The sequence below is a fragment of the Eretmochelys imbricata genome, chromosome 1, assembly GCF_965152235.1.
Source record: "Eretmochelys imbricata isolate rEreImb1 chromosome 1, rEreImb1.hap1, whole genome shotgun sequence".
NCBI lineage: Eukaryota > Metazoa > Chordata > Testudines > Cheloniidae > Eretmochelys > Eretmochelys imbricata.
Window position 1 is genome coordinate 349,047,224 of NC_135572.1, and position 18,590 is coordinate 349,065,813.

The window sequence follows — 18,590 nt, forward strand, 5'->3', positions numbered from 1 at the left end:
CCAGAGATGGGGAGGAGGAGGGGAGGCGGAGGAGAGAGACTCCCGTCAGCTTCTCCTGCAGACTCTTCATCCCAGCCTGCTGCAAGAAGCAGCCCCAACACTGAGAGGGCTTTTCTTCCATCTGGGGTCTGGGGGGGGGGGGAATCCCCTGGCTGCCCCTTTAACCATGATTTTTCTGCTGTGGCTCTGCTGGGGAGTCTCACTCACCTCTGGGCAGCAGGACTCGGAGCTCCTAGCTAGGTATCTGGAAGAGAGGTTGATGGTGGATTCTAACTTTCCCAACCATGTAAGTTTTAAAGCGATGATTATTTTGTAACATCCAGGGTTGTGTATCTGAGTCATACCAAATGAGTTGCCTGAAGGTTTAATTTAAAGAAATCCTCCTAGGAGTCCTGTGTATCTGTGTCCACCAAGGGCAATCAGGTGAGAGCAGCTCCCAGCACCTTTGCCAGAAGACCCAGGTTACAAGGCAGATGCTGACTATAAGAAAGATTTTCCTAACTTCTCTCCCATTTGTTATAACAAACAAAGAAAGGTATGTGATTTCTGTGTTGAAATTCTGTTTCCCTCGGAATTCCCTGGGTGTTTTCTAACCTTCCTGCCCTCCTGTCTCTAATTTGTCCTGCCTGTTTTGTTATTGATCTAAAGATGGATTGAAAGAACTGTGTAGCTGGGATCCGGTTCTCTTGTTCACACTCAGGAGCATCATATAGTTCCACAGGCAAATAATTGTGTGGTAGATTAACCCAGCTATGTTCATTAATGTTCCCATCCCCAGATTAACTGTGGTTTATATTACTGCCATATGTGTATATGGCACTGTGTAAAACCATAAGAAATGGAGAGTAAGATACCACTAGCAACAAATATTTATGCAGTTTCCCCTTCCTTTTATGTTAGAGTTGATGTCGTTAGTTCACGCAAAACTACAGGGTGTGTGTTTGTGTCTTAGCTCCCAATTGCCTTATATCCCCAATGCAAGTCACCTTTACCGCTTCTCATTATCTCAAACGCTTGTCTCCTAAAGCCTCAGGCGTATTCCGTGTGAGACTGGAGCATGTCGCACACACATATATTGGACCTATCTCACCCCACGGTCAGATCTCCCAGGTAGAGAGCTCTGGCGAAGGTTAGTTACTGGCTTGGAGAATTTACGGGGGAAGTCAGTGCTGGGGGAAGTGGCGATTAGTGATTCAGTCACTGACACTGAGCCAGTAATGAACATGGTGGTAGGGGGCACTGTGCTGCTGGTGTATCATCTGCCCCTGGATGAAGGAGATAAAGCTGAGGTTCTGGCCGGCTGTGCTAATTAAAGATCCGACGGCACAGTTTGCAAGAATAAGGGAGTTAACCCCAGTGTCCTGGCCAAATTCCAAGTTGAGTAATTCTGACAGTCTGAACGTTGGATGCAGCTTTTTTTCCCGGAAACTCTTGTGCAGCGTTGCTGCTTGCCGCGGAGTCGTTGCTTTTCTGACCCATGCTAGACGAAGGGATCCCCATGCACTGTTAGTATTTCAGCTGATAAAGTGCTTTATAACCCTTTGTGATGAAAGAGGCGATATAGGGGCGAGAAAGGATTATGCCACTGGGTTATGGGGTGGCCTATAGTTACTTTTCTTTTTGTGGGGGAAATTTTTCCATGACTTGTGAGGGACAGTTGCAGGTGGGAGGAAGGATTGTCCAGGGTTAGGTTCCCTGGCTTTAATCCCTTGTTCCCTTACAGACTTCCAGTGTGGCCCTGGGCAAGTCACTTAGCCTCTGTAAAATGGGAATAATAGCACTTCCCTACCTCACAGGGGTGTAGTGAGGATCAATACATTAAAGGCTGTGAGGTACTACTGTAATGGCGGGCCAGAAAAGTACCGTGGCCGCATAGAGAAACTTACCTCTGAAAAGTCCCATTAGCAACTGTGATTTGTTTGTGAAATGCCCCAAAGGAGAGATGAGAAGCCATGCAAAAGTCTAGAGTGGTGGGTCAGGCTGAATATTGTATCGTGCTTCTATTTAGTGAATGACAATGCAAACCACTGAAAACACTGAGTAGGGGAAAGCTGCATTCCCTGCTAGGGAGTTACTGAACTTTGAAGCCAGTTTAAGGGGGTGGGGGTAGATGTTCCCCTGGGTCCACTTTCCTTCCCTTTGCCCTCCTGCAGCCACCTCCCCCGCCCCCTCCAGAAATTAATCCCTAAAGTCCTAATCTGGCAAACTCTTAAAACACGTGCTGAACTGTGCACTCGTGAGTGGCCCATCAGGGTCGCTCTCCTGGGTATAGCTAAGCACATGCACAGATCTTGGCAAGTTCACAGCCTTCCTAACTAATGTGGATTTTATCCACAGATCCAGATCGGAAGATGAATTTTAAAAATTCCTATGTCTCTGAAGTGAAGCAAACAGGGACATAGTCCGGGTGGGTAAAGTTAATCATTTCCCAGCTTCAGGGCTATTTTCAGTCCTGGGGAGAAATAGACTTTTGTGACCATTTGGAATGATGTCACTTAAGAAAAGGGTAATCAAATCTCATGTTTCAGAGAGTAAACTAATGACTGCAGGAGGGTCGGGGGCTGGAGGATATCCCAGCCCTCATTTCTCGCACAACATGCTCTGTGACCCTCCTTCTGTGAAGGGACCACTGCTTAAAGGCAGAACACTGGAGCAGCTGGTTTGATCTGGTAGGACAAATCTGACAATTTCGACATCCCTGGATTGATTTCTGTCACCAGAAAGGTTTTTGTCTGGTTCAAAACTACCTCTTGTTCCCCAGCACATGAAGAGGAAGTGAAAGAAATAGCGGGCGTGACCATGACATAAACACAGGATGCTCTAAGAAAGGAGGAAGGGACTCTATAGTTACTACAGTAGATCAAAGAGGCAGGCTGGCTTCTAACTATTCAGCTGCTTTCCCGGTTATGTTGTCTCTGCTATTCTGGGTAGTTCTGATTTACTTTCACAGCAGATAAATAGGGAGAAAGTCACCCAAGTGCTGCATGACTTAGATTTTTCTGACTTGAGGCAGGATGTTTTGGCTGCATAGGTGGCATGTAATGGAGGCTGGGGGAGGCTAAGCCTCCCCAAACATTGTGCCACTGTGGCAGGGATGAGGGGAGGCAGTGGCAGATTACTGTACGGGCCCATGGGGCCTGTGCCCAGGGGCCCTGGCCAATTTGGGGCCCCTGGAAAAATCTCTCCCCTGCCACGGCCCCAGAAAGGAGCTAGCGGGGGTGTGGCCTTGGAGGGAAGAGGCGGAGTGGGGACAGAACAGGGGCGGGGCCATGGGTGGAATGGGGCGGGGCTGTGGGTGGAAGGGGAGGAATGGGGTGGGGCCATAGGTGGGGTGGTGGCCATGGGGTGGTGCCATGGTCCCGCTGGGGCTGAGAGCTGGACCCTGTCTGGGGCTGAACTCTCAGCCCGCCTCCGTGGGCCTGACTGAGCTCTCAGCACCCCACTCCCTGCCCCAGCCAGGGCCATGGGGGCGGGGCTGAGAGCAGCGAGTGGGGTGTGGCCTCGGCCGGAAGAGGTGGGGCAGAGAGCTAGCCTTCCCAAGAGGAAGCTTCACTTGCTGCCCATGATTGGCTGTGTGTTATTAGCCTGCTGCCCTGGGTGGAATTTCGCCCCCAAACAGCATCTCGCCACTTCCATGAAATCACAGGAATTTTGGCTGAGACTGAATTCCTCTCTGTACCTACAGAATAGGTTCAGCCTGCCAAGCAGCAATGTGTGCTTCTCCTGCTGATGTCACTCATCTCTGATCTGGAGGGGCTATCTCTTGATAGATCTCTTAGTGATAGTTTAGTCTCCCCAGCCCATTCAGTGCTTGGCCCTTCTACTAAGATTGCCGGCAAGGCTATCAGTTCGTATCTATTGCCTCAGTGATGATTTTTCTGGTATGGGACAACTGTTCACTGGGTGCTGGAATAATACCACTAGACTCATTCCAAGTGTGCATCTCAAAGGTTATTAGATGATAGCAGCTTTGGGCCACTACTAGGATGTGTTGGATTTGAACCAACTCTTCAGAGATAGATTTTATCTGACTATCGATAGGAACATAAGGATTGCTCTGCTGTGTGAGAACAATGGTCCATCTAGTCCAATATCCTGTTTTTGAATGTGATTAGTACCAGATACCTCAGAGGTAAGGGCTAGAAATCCCGCAGTAGGAAGTTATGGGATAACCTGTGTACATGGAAAGTTTCTTCCTGACCCACATCAGATAGAGGTGGTCTTATGCCCTGAAGCATGAGGGTTTATATCCCTTCCAAAACTTTCTTTTTGACTTAAGTCTCCTGAGTGCTCCGCTTTCCCGTATACTACCATTTAGCAAGATGTTGGTCAAAGCAATGGATGAGAAAAGAGTAAAAGGTCTAACATTGGAGACTGTTTCACTTCTCCCCTGTGCTCTCTTTAGCTTTCCAACAGTTGATGTAAACAGAAGTGAATTTTTTCTCTTTGGCAAGAAAATCTGTTATGTTAGTGTCAAATATCAAGGATAAAAAGTGTCATTGCTCTCCTTTCTGTCTGGAGTTTCACCAGCATTTTAATAAACAGAGTGATTTCTTTGCATTAAGGCTATCCTGGTACTAAGTGATTTTGGGACTGGCTTTGAAGACATCGAGACACCACATCTGCACTGCTATCCTTAAACCAATGGAGAGGGACTGCCACTTTGCTAGTGAAGGATGTATTTTTATGGATTTTTTTCTCCCCTGTAGATTCTAATTTGGGACTTACACAGCATACAGCCGAGCCAGCGAAGCTGTTGCAGCTGGTGGAGGCTGATACAATGGATGCGATTGTGTTGGAGCTGCGGCTGGCACTTTGTTTCACAATCAGCCTGATGGCTGGTTTTAAAAAGCCTTGCTCCATCGCTTACTAGGCAACGATAGCTTCCCAGTGACAGGTGTTAATGTTGATAAAACTTAGCCAGAGAGCGGGTTTTCAGGTGATGTAAATCAACATAGCTTCATTCAAACTGATGGTGCTATGCCAGCTGAGAACCTAACACTCTATGTGTCTTTAGGCTAGTCAAATAACTGCTCCGTGCCTCAGTTTCCCCAGTTGTGATCTGGGTACAATAATAAGCACATAATTACCCATGGCCCTTGTGTGTCAGTACACAGTCCCTCCACTCCCGCACCTCCCGCATGTAACATGCTGCTTTGAAAAGCACTCGGCGACACCTTGCCTGGGAAAACCAAATTCCATTCCACAGCTTTGATCTGTGGGTCTGTTGTAATTTTTTTTTTTAAGTTTAATCTTAACAAAAGGGTCGCTTAACCCCGGCTGCGTGAAAACAATTGCACTAACCAATGTCTGGATCAACTCCACTGCATTTTTTTTAAACAACTGACAAATCTTCCTTTCATGAACTTGAAAGGGGCAAGGCACAAGTTACAATATTTACTTAACCCTTTGCAGGTGGCACGCAGAGTCCCAAGACAGGGCCGATTTCTGCAGAGGCTGGTATGTATCCTGTAAATTCCTGTCATTTATCCACACAGCAGGTATCACATGAGTAGTGGCAATTGAAGCATGTCCCAACACTGCCCCTCAATCTTCTTCTGCCTGTATCTGTAGAAACAAGGATGAACATTGCTTAGTCTGAGTCCAGCTGGGATCCAGCCCCTCTGCTGTGCCATCCAGCGAGATAGTCAATCATTGGTAAATATGGTGGTGGTGGCAGCGATGTGGCCACTTATCCACTGAGCCTGGGAGTAACACGTCTCACATACTGTAGGCCACTGACTAGCCATCAGACAGCAACAGCTGTCAATCACTATGATCCTCAGCCAGGTTTGAACCAGCAGCATAGAGGGGAATGGGTCTGTATCCCTGGAATGACCCAGTCTTGTTTCTTACTTTTAATAAGAATTAGACACTAGGTCAAGTTGTTTTGATCTAAGCAACCACCGCCAGTGAAAACGCAGGCGTATATTTACGGCTCTCTTCATACTTCCCAGCACTTGAAGTAAGCAGGAATAAAATCCTCTGTTTGGCAAGTTTCAGAGGGGCAGCCGTGTTAGTCTGTATCAGCAGAAACAACGAGGAGTACTTGTGGCACCTTAGAGACGAACAAATTTATTTGAGCATAAGCTTTCGTGGGCTACAGCCCACTTCATCAGATGCATGTATTTTCCACTGCATGCATCTGATGAAGTGGGCTTTAGCCCACGAAGCTTATGTCCAAATAAATTTGTTAGTCTCTAAGGTGCCACAAGTCCTCCTCATTCTTTCTGTTTGGCAAGAAAATCTTTTCTCTCATGACAGAGAAACGCCTTGAAAAAACAGCGCCTCACCCTGCGAAATAGCAGCGCTCTCATCCGCTCCCTCTGAGTGCACCCGCGTTTGTTTTTGAAAAGGAATGGTTTCCTGAATGTCTCTCCTCATCTTCCTAAGGGGCTTTAATAACAAGGAGTGTAGAAAACAAAACAGGGAGTGCACATGGACACAGCTATAGGTCAGAATTTCATGCAGTAAGAAGTTGTGCAAGAACTCTAGGGAATACAGAAGATTTTCAGACAGGAACTTGGGCTGAACGCCAGCCCAGAGCCTAGCCACCTGGTTTGAAACTACCTCAGCACCTCTCCGCTACTGTTCACACAAAGAGCAACATGCTGCTTGCAGGTCTGGGTGGATGAGTCAGCAGTTTCTCCTCTCCAGCTGGAGGGAGAGAGCTGTGTGTCTGTGTCTGTCTCTCCGACCGTCTGTTCAGCAGGATAGGGGTTGCCGATTTCGGTTACATGTATTCCTGGAGGTTTCATGCCTTGACATAATCTTTAATTAAAGATTAATCTTTAATTCCTGGAGACGCCAGGACAATCCTGGAGGCTTGGCAACCCTGCAGCAGGGACCTCTACCATCCGAAGGGGGAAAACCTTGAATGCAGGTTTCCCTTTGTGGTTGACCTGAGACCTGCAGCTGTTCCAAGTTATAAGCGGTAGCCCCCCTGCCCTCAATAGCGTTCGAAGGCATTTGAGGCTTCAGATGAATCCAGGTGAAACTCAGTGGTTTTGTCTCAGTTTTGCTGCTGCGTTTGGGGAAGGTTTTGAAGCTGACCTTCAAAGAGAAAGTCAGGACGGCGGTGCGAGCCCAGGAGGTTCGAAACTAAAGAAGATGTTGCACCTTGCGTGGCTCTAAATTATAACAGTTCCCCCCTCTACTCTTTACTTCCGCTTCTGATTGGCCATCCGATTCCTTATTGGAGTCACTTGCCATCCCAATAATAGCCAGTTAAATATTCAGAACATCATGGGCGGCGCGTGACTCCCGCATTTGGGGAGGCTCGGCCTAAGCGTTGTGGCCCCACCCCAGCTCTGCCCTGAGGCCCGCCCCCTGCTCTGCCCCCATTTGGCCTCCTCCCCCACAGGCCCCGCCCACACTCCCGCCCCACTCTGCCCCGGCCCCAGCCCCCACTCGGCCCCCTCCCGCGAGGGACCCCCCACCTGCTGCTCGTGCCTCTCTGCTCCCTCCCCCAAAAGGGGTCCCCCTGCTGGCTACGCATGCCTCTCTGCCCCCTCCCTCTAGGGGCCCCCTGCCGCTCATGACTCTCTACCTCTCAGGAGGTGAAGAGGTGCGAGCAGCGGGCGGGGGAAGAGGGGGTCACATGGGAAATAGTGGACAAGCACGAGAGCCGGGTGGGGGGGCGTCACTGGGGAGAAGCATGAGAGGTGGGTGGCGGGGGTCCACAGGGGAAGAAGCAAAGCATGGCAGAGTGAGGGCAGGGCCACGGGGGAAGCATGGGAGCAGGGCTCCGGGGCGTGGTGTATGCGGGGCTACGGTCTGGACGCCATTTTGGAGGCAGCACTCCAGGGGAGGCTGAGCCTCCCCTGGCCTATTATACCCGCCGCCCATGCAGAACATCGAATGAAAGGACCCACAGAGAACTAGTTGAATTTAGAAATGGGCCTGAACCAAAACTCCAGATCAGAATTTCCCTCACCTGGCACTTTAGGGGAATGAGATTCCAAGGCCCCGTCTATATTAGGCAAATTCACATTGATGTAACTACTTCCATGCATTTACACCAGTGCAACACTTAATGCAGATGCCCTGAGCCACTGCTAAGCAAGGGGTTACACGGATGCAGCGTAAATCAGAACTTTGCCAGACCTGGATTCTTGCAGGTGCTCCCTTCCTTTATAATGATCAAGTCTGGAGTGTTCCAAAGTCAGCCCAAACCGGAGTGCCTGTTTCTGACACCTGCACTTCCCCCCTTCTCATATGGACCAGTCTTTTGCTCTGAGAATAGGCCTTTTCATTTCAATGAGACCATGATCACAGAAAGGGATTGCTCATCGGAAGAATGGCAGAAAAGGGACCCACATTTGCTAGTCCACTCAGGTGCATCTGTGGGTTTATTTATGTGATAGCGTTATCTCTTTGGCAGCCTTCCAATGTTGAAGGATCAGCCTTTTACTGATCAAGCCAACATGATGCAGAATTTTTTCTCGTTCGTTACTTAGACTAGTTACATTAAGCTTAAGTCTTCCAAATATAAAACGTCTTGGATTTATGGGGATACTGCTGTCCAAGTGCGTATTAGCCCTGAGAAGCACTTCGTCCGAGGACTTGCGCATAAAAGTACATTCCCAAGATGCATAATTTGGCAATCAGCTCTCGACTGCTCCAATTCCTGTTTCATCCAAGCTGGATGGGGTCCAGAGTGTTCTAAAAAGGACATTTTGCTAGATGAGCCTCAGCCGTGTGCATGTTTTCTATTAAGGCTGTTCCATCTATCATTTGAGAGCTATAGAGCAAATCCTCGACTCAAATAAATCTGCCTAACTCCACTGAATTCAGTTTAGCTATGCTTGGTTCACACCCGCTGAGGATCTGGCCGTATACATTTTAAGACTTGGTTGCATGCATCCTTACTTGGCTCCAGTGAGAATTTGGCAGCATAGTGTAATGGCTACTGAGGAGGCCTTACATAAAATTTCCACAAGCTAACAAGGAGATTTGTCTAGGACCGCGGTTCTCAATCTTTCCCAGCCCATGACCCCATGTCCTGCCTGGACAGAGTTTTGGGAATCTCCTCCTATCTGGCCGTAAAGAAAGAGAAGGTGGTTATAATCCTCAGAAACCCATTCCTGACCCCCATGTTGAGAACCCATGATCTAGGACGTGTCCAGATTTCACAAGTACTTTTCATAGCATATGTCTCGGCTCGCTCTGTGTAGAGGCCTCACGCTGGCACTGGGCAGAATGAATGTGGATTGTGCCCTTGACAGGGCATAGGGAGGTACTGTGCCCTTTGTGTAACCTTTCCCCACTGATCCAAAGCCTTGATGAAAAACCCCACCATGCCTAGTGTTCACAAAGGGGCTCTAACACTCTTCATCTTACAAACTTTTATGAGGCTGTTTGTTTTCACCTCATATTAAATCCTTGTGTGCCGCAAAGAAATGCCACAGGGGTGGGTTGTTTGGCTTTTAAAATAGACGGTAATGAGAAACTGTTCAATTCCTACAGGAGACCAGGCCGCGGATGGCTGAATTCACAGTCAAATCCACAATCATTTCCCGCTATGCCTTCACTACCGTTTCGTGCACCATGGTGAACAGCGGGTCTGAGGCCAAGGAAGGCACCTTTGAGATGCAGATCCCAGCTGCAGCCTTTATCTCCAACTTCACCATGTACGTGGTGCTTTTGTTTCTCCATGAGTTTCCGCCCCTTCTTGTCTTGCTGCGGGATGAGAGGGTGTGTGGTGACTTTTGCCCCCCCTCCTCTGGCCCTGCTAGGCACAGGCTGGACCATGAGTCCAACAGCATTGGAGGGATGCCGATACCCCAGAAGAGCAGGGCCCCACTAATGTATTTGATTCCCTCATACTGAAGGCCTGCTGGTAGGTCTGACAAGCATCCCCGAATTAGAACCTCACCTCTGGAGCCTGCCAGAGTGACTGGAAATCTCAGGAGAACAGGCTTTCTTGGAGAGTTTAACAGGGTGGTTTGCCCCATGGCTGGAGAGCTTGGGGCTAAGCCAGCCCTAGAGACAGGATGAGCCACACTTGTCAGGTGCTCCCAGGATTAAAAAAAAAAAAAAAAAAGAGCGGGAAGTTGCAGTAAAGGGAGGAAGCCCAGGAAAGTGTTCTGGGGTTTGTAGGTACTGCCCGCTGCAAGAAGGCTTCTGCAGTGTTCGGAGTCAGCACGGGAAAAAAGAAAGCTGAAGAAGCAGGAGAGAGTGGGAGAAAGCCGTCCAGGCAGGGGGGTCTGGGCCAGACCCTGTCTAAGTAGGGCAGTGGCTGTAAAGGCCAGCAGGGATGAAGACTGTGTAAATTTGAGTTTTGTGTTATTTTGGGTTGATCAAGACACGGAACTGCTTGGGGCCTGGAGCGCCTGTTTTGTATCAGAGAGCTAACTACATGGGACCCCTTGTTTGAATCACCTTTGAAATGTGAGTTCTTAAAGAGCCTTGAAGAGGGGGATCAGGCAGGGTGCCACAGAATGACCTTTGCCTAATGGGGCACTTCGGAGGCTGCCTGTGTTACTGGGAGACTTCAGGTACTTCCAGGTGGGCTGCATGAGAAAAGGCTTGTTCCACTGCTGGATTACCTCCCATGGGGTATTCTAAGGAATATTTATTCACTGGGTATCCAATGTCCTAAGACCCATTCCTAGTAAGAAGCATTTAATTAGCTTGAAGCATTTAATTTAATTTAATAAAAGCATTAATTAACTTGAAGCCTTTAAATCATGATTTGAGGACTTCAGTAGCTCAGCTAGAGGTAGGGGTCTATTACAGGAGTGGGTGGGTGAGGTTCTGTGGCCAGCCATGTGCAGGAGGTCAGACCAGATGATCATGATGGTCCCTTCTGATCTTAGTCGTATAAGTCTATGAGATGAAAGTCTGTTTGCAAGCGATAGCAACACAGAGATTGATATACACTGATACAAAGGTAGGATTTGTTGCCACGAATAAAATGCTGGAGGTGGGTATCCCTTGTAAATAGCTTTGTCCCCTGCTTTCCCTGCTGTTGTCCTTTATTCACTTGGAATTACATGTTGAGCTGCAGAAGAGGGATGGTAACTGATGTTTGGGGACTGCCCAGATGAGTTAGGGGTTCTATCATTGCCTGCTTGGTAACTGCGGGTGCCATAGTGATAAGCTGCTACAGCCTACAAGCATAAAGGTCTCAACCCTGGTTTCCACCACCTTAGTTACTCCTTGCAGGGTGATTTCAGCTACCCCTTTTGGTCTTGAGTCCCCCCCACAAATCCATCTCCCTGTGAGCTTAACTACCAGGCACTCGGACTTTTCCTATCTGGTTCGTCATCCCCAAAGGAATGAAATCTGCTCCCAGTTATCACTACACTGTGGCACACATACTCCATGCAGTTTGCACAACAGAGACCTGCTGGGGATAAAAATAAACAAAAAGTTTTATTTCATAGAAAAATCATAGCGGTGAAGAGGAAGCAGTAAGGCCTGGTCTACACAACAGAGTTAGGTCGACATAAGGCAGCTTACATTGACCTAACTGTGTAAGCGTCTACTCTACAATGTCCTCCCACCGATTTAACTTGCCTGCTATGCCCACCTAATAACTCCACCTCCGCGAGAGGCATAGTGCTTAGATCGATATAGTTAGGTCAATGCAGTGTCCATGCAGACACTGTGTCGCTTACATCTGCTGTTGCTGCCTTTGACAGCTGGAGTCCCGCTGCCCCGGGCTGACAGCTGCTGGGTGGGATTCTCTGATGTCATACCTGGTTGGCTTTAGTGGAGTTATGCCCACAGAGCAGCTGGCCCTTTAGCCTATGCCCAGCACAAAAACATGCCCAAGCATTGTCACTGCACTAGGACGAGCCCCACGTCTGGATTTGTCTCCATGGCGGTGGATCTATAAGGCTGACATCTCTTAACCTTACAGGATCATTGGAGACAGGATTTACCATGGGGAAGTCACTGCGAAAGAAAAGAAAACCAGAAATGAGGACAAAGAGAGGAATAATAAACATTCTAGTCCCACAGATGGTGGGTGAGTATTGTTTCCCCTGGCTGCCATTTTGGGCAGAGTTCTGATGTTTCTTCTTTATACCATTAAAAGGTATTTCCTTTCTTTCTACTGTGTGGCCTATTTATTTTCCTGTGTTAGGGCCTGTGATATATCTAGTCTAATATAGCCCCCGCTACCATTGGAGGTGAACATCTTACAGCACCCTTTGGAGGCAAGACAGTGCTGTTATTCTCATTTTACAGATGAGGCACAGAGAGGCTAAGTGACTTGCCAAAGGTCACATAGGAAGTCTGTGGCAGAGCAGGGAATTGACATTGGGTCTCCTGAGTCCTAGCCTAGTTTCCTAACCACTGGACCACCCTTATTCTCCCTCTCTCTGCTCTGAACTTCATTCCTTTTTTAATCATCTGTCATACTCCTAGCTAAGCTTACTAATAAGAGCCTTTTAAAATCTCTCCTCCTGCTGTTTACGTACCTCTGAGTATTTCTGTTGTCCATCTTTGCATCTTCATTTAATGGGGAACACTAGCTGCTGACACAAGGGACACACCCTCAGGAAACCATTAACTTCAGGGTGTGGCTCATGATGTAAAAACAGCTTGTGAAGGTCTCTTTGAATTTCCCTTGCAGGGAGACCAGAGCTGAGACTTTCAAAGCCTCTGGCACTATTCCACGCAAGACCCACGCCATCTTCATGCTGCATTATGAAGAGCTCTTGCAAAGGCACCTGGGAAAGTATGAGTACACTGTCAGCGTCCGGCCCCAGCAGCTCGTGGGCAGGTTACGCGTGGAGGTGAACATCCTAGAGAACTCGGGCTTCAGTTCTCTGGAGGTGCTGCCACTCCAAAACAGCAAGCAGAGAGGCATCAAGAAAGTCATAGGTGAATAGAGTGTGTGGCCTACAGTGGTGATTGCGTCGCTTCTTGTGAACTGGACTGGGCCCGGTTAGTACATGCGTAACGCCGACAGACCCTGGTCGTCGGCAGCCGGGCTCGAACCTGGGACCTAATGTGTGAGCCTCTATTGTCTGAGCTAAAAGATACCTTTCTCTTAGCCAAGTGTGTAGGAGGCTCATCAAGCTTTAGCTGGTCTAGTCACCACTAGAGGGAGACAGAGTGCCACCCCAAGCAGGCATGGGTTACACACGGTTGGGATGGAAGATCTCCAGGGAAATCCCAGACTGATGGTGCTGACTGTTAGAATCATAGAATCATAGAATATCAGGGTTGGAAGGGACCTCAGGAGGTCATCTAGTCCAACCCCCTGCTCAAAGCAGGACCAATCCCCAATTAAATCATCCCAGCCAGGGCTTTGTCAAGCCTGACCTTAAAAACTTCTAAGGAAGGAGATTCCACCACCTCCCTAGGTAACGCTTTCCAGTGTTTCACCACCCTCCTAGTGAAAAAAGTTTTTCCTAATATCCAACCTAAACCTCCCCCACTGCAACTTGCAACACGGAAACTTGTTCAATAGATGACACTCTTCCCTCAGAAGTGGCCATAAATCAGTGCCCCCGGGTTGCATTGGGTGGCATTGAGCTGCAGAGGGAGCCACCTTTTTTGGTGGAGTCATAAAACTGAGGCCTGGACCTTACACAACCATGAAAGACCATAGGGAATGTCTCACAAGGTAGGGAGCGGTCTGAACCCGGGTGGCCTGGCCATATGCCAGCGTGTTTCATATTTCAGTGCCACTTCATTTAGAAACATTATTCCTTACTTCTCCGCTGAGCCACCGTGGTGCAGCGTGGTTGGCACATTCCATCCCAGAGGTGGCTGCAGTTCAGTGCTAGGTAGCTGCTTTCTGCAATTCGACTCTCTAACTATTTGGCAGTCTCCAGCCCTGCTAGGGCAGGGACGCAGTATAATAACAATGACCATTAAAGATTTTCAGGAGCTATAATGGTGGGAATTCTATTCAGTCTGCCTTCAGAGGTCCCTGGCTTTTGTGGCTTTAAGCCAGCATATGCGTACGTGCATGTCTAAACAGAGAAAGAAAACTTTGAATCCTATTAGGGCCTGATCTCCCTATTAGGGAAATTAGGGCCTGATCCAAAGCCCACTAAAGCCAATGGGAGTCTTTCAAATGACTTGGATGGGCTTTGAATCGGGCTTTGAATCAGATGCGACGTTCCTGGCTCCTGGGAACTGCTGAAGTAACTTGTGTTTCCATCCAAGCAGACCAAAGCAAACAGGAAATCCTGCCTTTCGGAACACAGGAAAGGTCGGTCTTTTGCCAAAGCAGCAGAGAGCAGGTGCAATGCTGGGGGCGGGGGGAAAAGGGGGGGAGGGGGGGTCTAGCATTGCCCCATAGGCTGCTCAGAGCTATTGTTTTTTGCAAATGGGCAGCATAGATCATAGGATGCTATGATTTTGCCTGGAAGCCGCTGCATGTTAGCAAAAACTCCAGGCTAACGTCAAGTGGGAGATGGTCTTGCTCGATGATATAAGCCTGAAGGATCATGGATCTCAAACCCGGGTCTGGGGGTCCCCAGATCACAGCTGCCTCCTGGCATCTCGCTGGTACCAGCAGGGAGCACGGGCTGGCGGATCCTTGCTCACAAGAGGCACTGCCCCAAAAGCTTCCAATTGGAGGAGATGTCCAGCCTTTCTGATTGGCTCAGACTCACTACTTCAGCCAGAAAGAAGCAGAGGAAGTTGTCTGAACAACTAGGTGAATCCCTGGCTGCTGCTCCGTTGGACCTTTCCAGTTAGCCTGACTCCTAAGCCCTGTTTTGTTCCTAATTCATGCCTTCCTGTCCTGTTCCTGGTTCCTGCTCTCCTGCCCTATTCCAGATCCCTGCTCCTATGCCCCGCTCTTGGCTACTGATTCTGGTTCTGCCTCTTGGCTTGATGCCTGCCTCTGGCTCTGACCCTTGGCTCAACCCCCGACTTTGTCTCTGTTGCTGACCTGAATCTTGCTCTGACCACTAGGTCTGACCATCTACATCCCGGTAGGGTCAGATCCTCAGCGGGTGTAAATCAATATGGCTCCAGTGAATTCTGTGGAACTGCAGTGATTTACACTATGTGAGGATCTGGCCTGAAACGTGTGACTATGGAATAAAACAAAAGTCTCGGTCCTATTCCTATCAAAGCTGAGGCCTGAGGATTGGGCCTGAATGCTGCTGTTGCCCAATGAGTTCAGTGAGCCTTGGATCAGGCTTTGGATAAGGCAAAGCATCTGCAGCCGCTGTCGGTAGGATAAAATGATAAAGGTTGTCAGTCCCCTTGATTTAGCTTAGCTGAGGTGAGGAAGGATGTTTCCCCTTGGGATAGTAGTGTATGGTGAGGTGCATTTCTGGTGTTACGCTTTCCTCCAAAGCATCTGGCATTGATCAAGGCCAGAGACAGGATAACTGAGCAGACACACCCTTTGTTCCAGCACGCATATTCCTGTATTTAAATGATACATGGAAAAACTCAGTATTGGAGCGGCCTATCCAAATGTGACTCTGTGGGCACCGAACGTTCTGTGCAACATAGCAAGGGGTTTAAAACATTTAATAGGAAAGTTGGACCCATCCAGTTCTATTATTATTAAAGTCTTCTCTAGCCATTAAAGTCTATGTGAGATATCACTTTCAATGTCATGACCAGAGGAGGGGACTGGAACCCAGGATTCCTGGATTTTATTCATACATCTGATACCCACTCAGTTTTGTGGTCTAGATTGTCACCCTTATTCATGTTGCCTCACTCCTCCAGTGACAATATTGAAACCAGTAAGATTACCTCAGGGATGAGGTGCTGCTCAGTGTAAAGGGGACAATCTGGCCCTCTCTAAACTTGAGCAAGTCATGTAGGCTCTCTGGTTGGCTGTCCCCATCTGTAAAACAGCTATAATGAGGCCTACAGTATTTCTCACATAGGTGTTGATTAAAATTTAAAAAGTGCTTTGAGATCCTTGAAGGAAAGGCCAAATTAGCAGTATAAATGAGAATAAGAGAAATGTTTTTCAGAAGCACACAAGTCCCATTTTCCAAAGTGACTTAGGCTTCCAAGTCATTTAGGTGCTTTCTGAACATTTTCCCCTGATTTATTCTCAGTGATTCAAACTGCCGTAGCTTGCAAACCAAAGAGAAGCTTCCACCTTCCCCCCACCAGATGCTGACCCTGACAATCTAGCGTGGGGTAAAAAATCAAGCTGGGTTCTTTCTGCCTCTGTAACCCCGCCAGCAATGTCTGGGCATTGAATGTTTGTGAGTGAAATGCCTACCTGCTGTAGTGATTGGCACTGTGAGCACGAACAAAATGAATGAACATTTCTCAGATGGATCTAGCAATCAGAATGTATCTGGCCATCTCCCAGTCAGGGATTAGCCTGAGACATCTCTGAAGTGACGAATGCATCTTCAGGATGCATGTGGAAGAGTCAAATTCCTGTCACCTGGCTAAATGTGCACTGGCTCTGCAGTTCCAGCTGTAACAAGATCCTGGTGTGTCCATAAAGCACTTAAAGCAGGATGCAGATGGGACTTAAAGGCACACCGAGAGGAGGTGCTCTCTGCTGAGGAAGGACAAGAGTCCCCACTCTCACATTTGTGAAGTAGCATAACAGTCTTTGTTGTTGCAGTGGCAATGGTGAATGTTGTATTTCTGGCTAGGGATCTGAGCCGCAAAGGTCAGACTCAGCTCCAGACTTCTCCACAGTTTGATACAGGGCCTAGGTTTGGTTTGTTTTAAAGATATAGGCCGTTTGGGGGGTTCTGATTAGGTTTCCTCTCTGACTGACAAAGCGAAGCCAGGCCTCTCTAATATGTTTCCTTTGTAAGCAGGCTCACAAACATACAAACCAGCTGGGTTTATGTTTTTTTCCAAAAGGAAGCCAGAGGGCACATGAGTTTGGGAAAATGATTTCCTGAGCTGGGCAGGTGTCTGCTCCCTTTCTGCCACTGTAACACAGATAAAACAGCGCAGAGGAAGCTGAGGCCAGGAATTTCTGCTCTTACAGATAACCTCAAAACAAAGCCACTTTTCACATGACGTCTGAGCCCAGAATTCCCTGCTAAGGGCCCATCTACTCATCTGCCACCCTTCTCTCCCTATGAAGCAGTTTGGTGAGAATGTTTTGCCGGTCATGTACAATAACGTCACATTCCCAGGTAAAACCAGACCCTATGGTAGTTACCCCAGTTTCCTTTCCATTTTGCAGCTGGTGCTCAAAATCACAAACTGCAGGGAGGTTTTGCTTTGCCCCCCTCTCCTTCCACCTCCCCAGACACTCCCATTTTAAAGCTCAGGATGAGCTCTGGGCTGGAGTTCTGTATCTGGACTCTCCCAAACTCTGATCAAGTTTGAATTTGGCTTCACCTCTAAACTTCATTGCTTGGGCACTTCACTCTGTAACATCAAATGAAGACAGATGTTCAGGGGTCAATTTTAGCATGGACGGTTTTGCTTTTGTCGTCCTGATTTGCACCTACAGTTGAATTCTGGGGGTAAATCTAACAATTTGCCTTCATTCCTAGCTTATTGTGGGTATGAATCAGGCAGATGGAAGCTCAATCACTTGAATCATGCAAGCCATTCATTCTGCAGGTCAAATTAGATCAGAGATTCTCAAACTGGGGGTCAAGACCCTTCAGGGGGTCATGAGCTTTCAGCCTCCACCCCCAAACCGCACTTCTCCTCCAGCATTTATAATAATGTTAAATATAAAAATAGTGTTTTTAATTTATAAGGGGGGGTCGCACTCAGAGACTTGCTATGTGAAAGGGGTCAGCAGTATGAAAGTTTGAGAAGCACTGAATTAGACCTATAAAAAGGGAGGGCCGAGCCCTTTTGGATATTTACCCCTAAATATAATCTCAGATTTTCCCCTCTAGTTCAAATGGAGGCCAGGCTAGTAAGGAGCAGACCGTATTTGCTATATGTCCATTTTATTTGGCAAGTTTGGTCCACATCATGACGGGCACTAGCTAGTTTGTTGGACTTCTCAGTGGAAAGGACAAAGATTGACTGGGCAGAGTCTGAGCCACTTCCTCCACCATTCCTGCCCCTGTTGGTGACTCTCTAGGTGTCCTTGGCAAAGTCACCTAACCCCTCTCTCCAGGCCTCTAATGTACGTCATGATCGTACAATGAGGATAACACTTTCCCACCTTTGTGAAGTGCTTTGAGATGATGAAAGGTGCTGGATAATTGCAAAGCTGTACCTAGCACTTCTTGATCTCAAAGCACTTTACAAAAGTGATTAGATGTCATTATCCTCATTTAACAGATGGGAAAAGTGAGGCACAGAGAGGCTATCTGACTTGCCCAAAGTCATACAGGAAGTTCGTGACAAGGCTGGAACTAGAATCCATATCTCTAGATTCACCAGGTGGTGTACTTACCTGTATCCAGGTAAGAGCCCCCTGAAAATTTCTGTTTGAGGGAAGTGCATAGGGGAAGCTTGCATAGCCACTGCCTGTGATATATGATGTGGACAAAGAGGGTGCTTCCATTTCCAGTGTGATCTGGAGCATTTTACTAACACTGAAGTAGGAGAAGAGAGGTGTTTTCACCTCTGTATTTGGCACTGGTATGACCACTGCTGGAATCCTGTGTCCAGTTCTGGTGCCCACAACTGGCACCAAATAAATTGGAAAGGGATCTGGGGAAAGCCATGAGAATGATTAAAGGATTAGAAGA

General features: G+C 48.0%; 1 protein-coding gene across 1 annotated transcript in view; it reads left to right on the forward strand.

Moving 5' to 3' along the window:
* Window positions 1–166: 166 nt before the first annotated feature.
* The window catches only part of ITIH5 (inter-alpha-trypsin inhibitor heavy chain 5), a 57,205-nt gene continuing 38,781 nt past the window's right edge, over window positions 167–18,590 (forward strand). Inside the window, exons 1-5 of the mRNA XM_077807894.1 lie at window positions 167–286; window positions 5,416–5,460; window positions 9,469–9,632; window positions 11,870–11,977; window positions 12,587–12,837. Coding sequence (XP_077664020.1) covers window positions 167–286; window positions 5,416–5,460; window positions 9,469–9,632; window positions 11,870–11,977; window positions 12,587–12,837 — 688 coding nt within the window. The remainder of the gene's footprint in view (window positions 287–5,415; window positions 5,461–9,468; window positions 9,633–11,869; window positions 11,978–12,586; window positions 12,838–18,590) is intronic.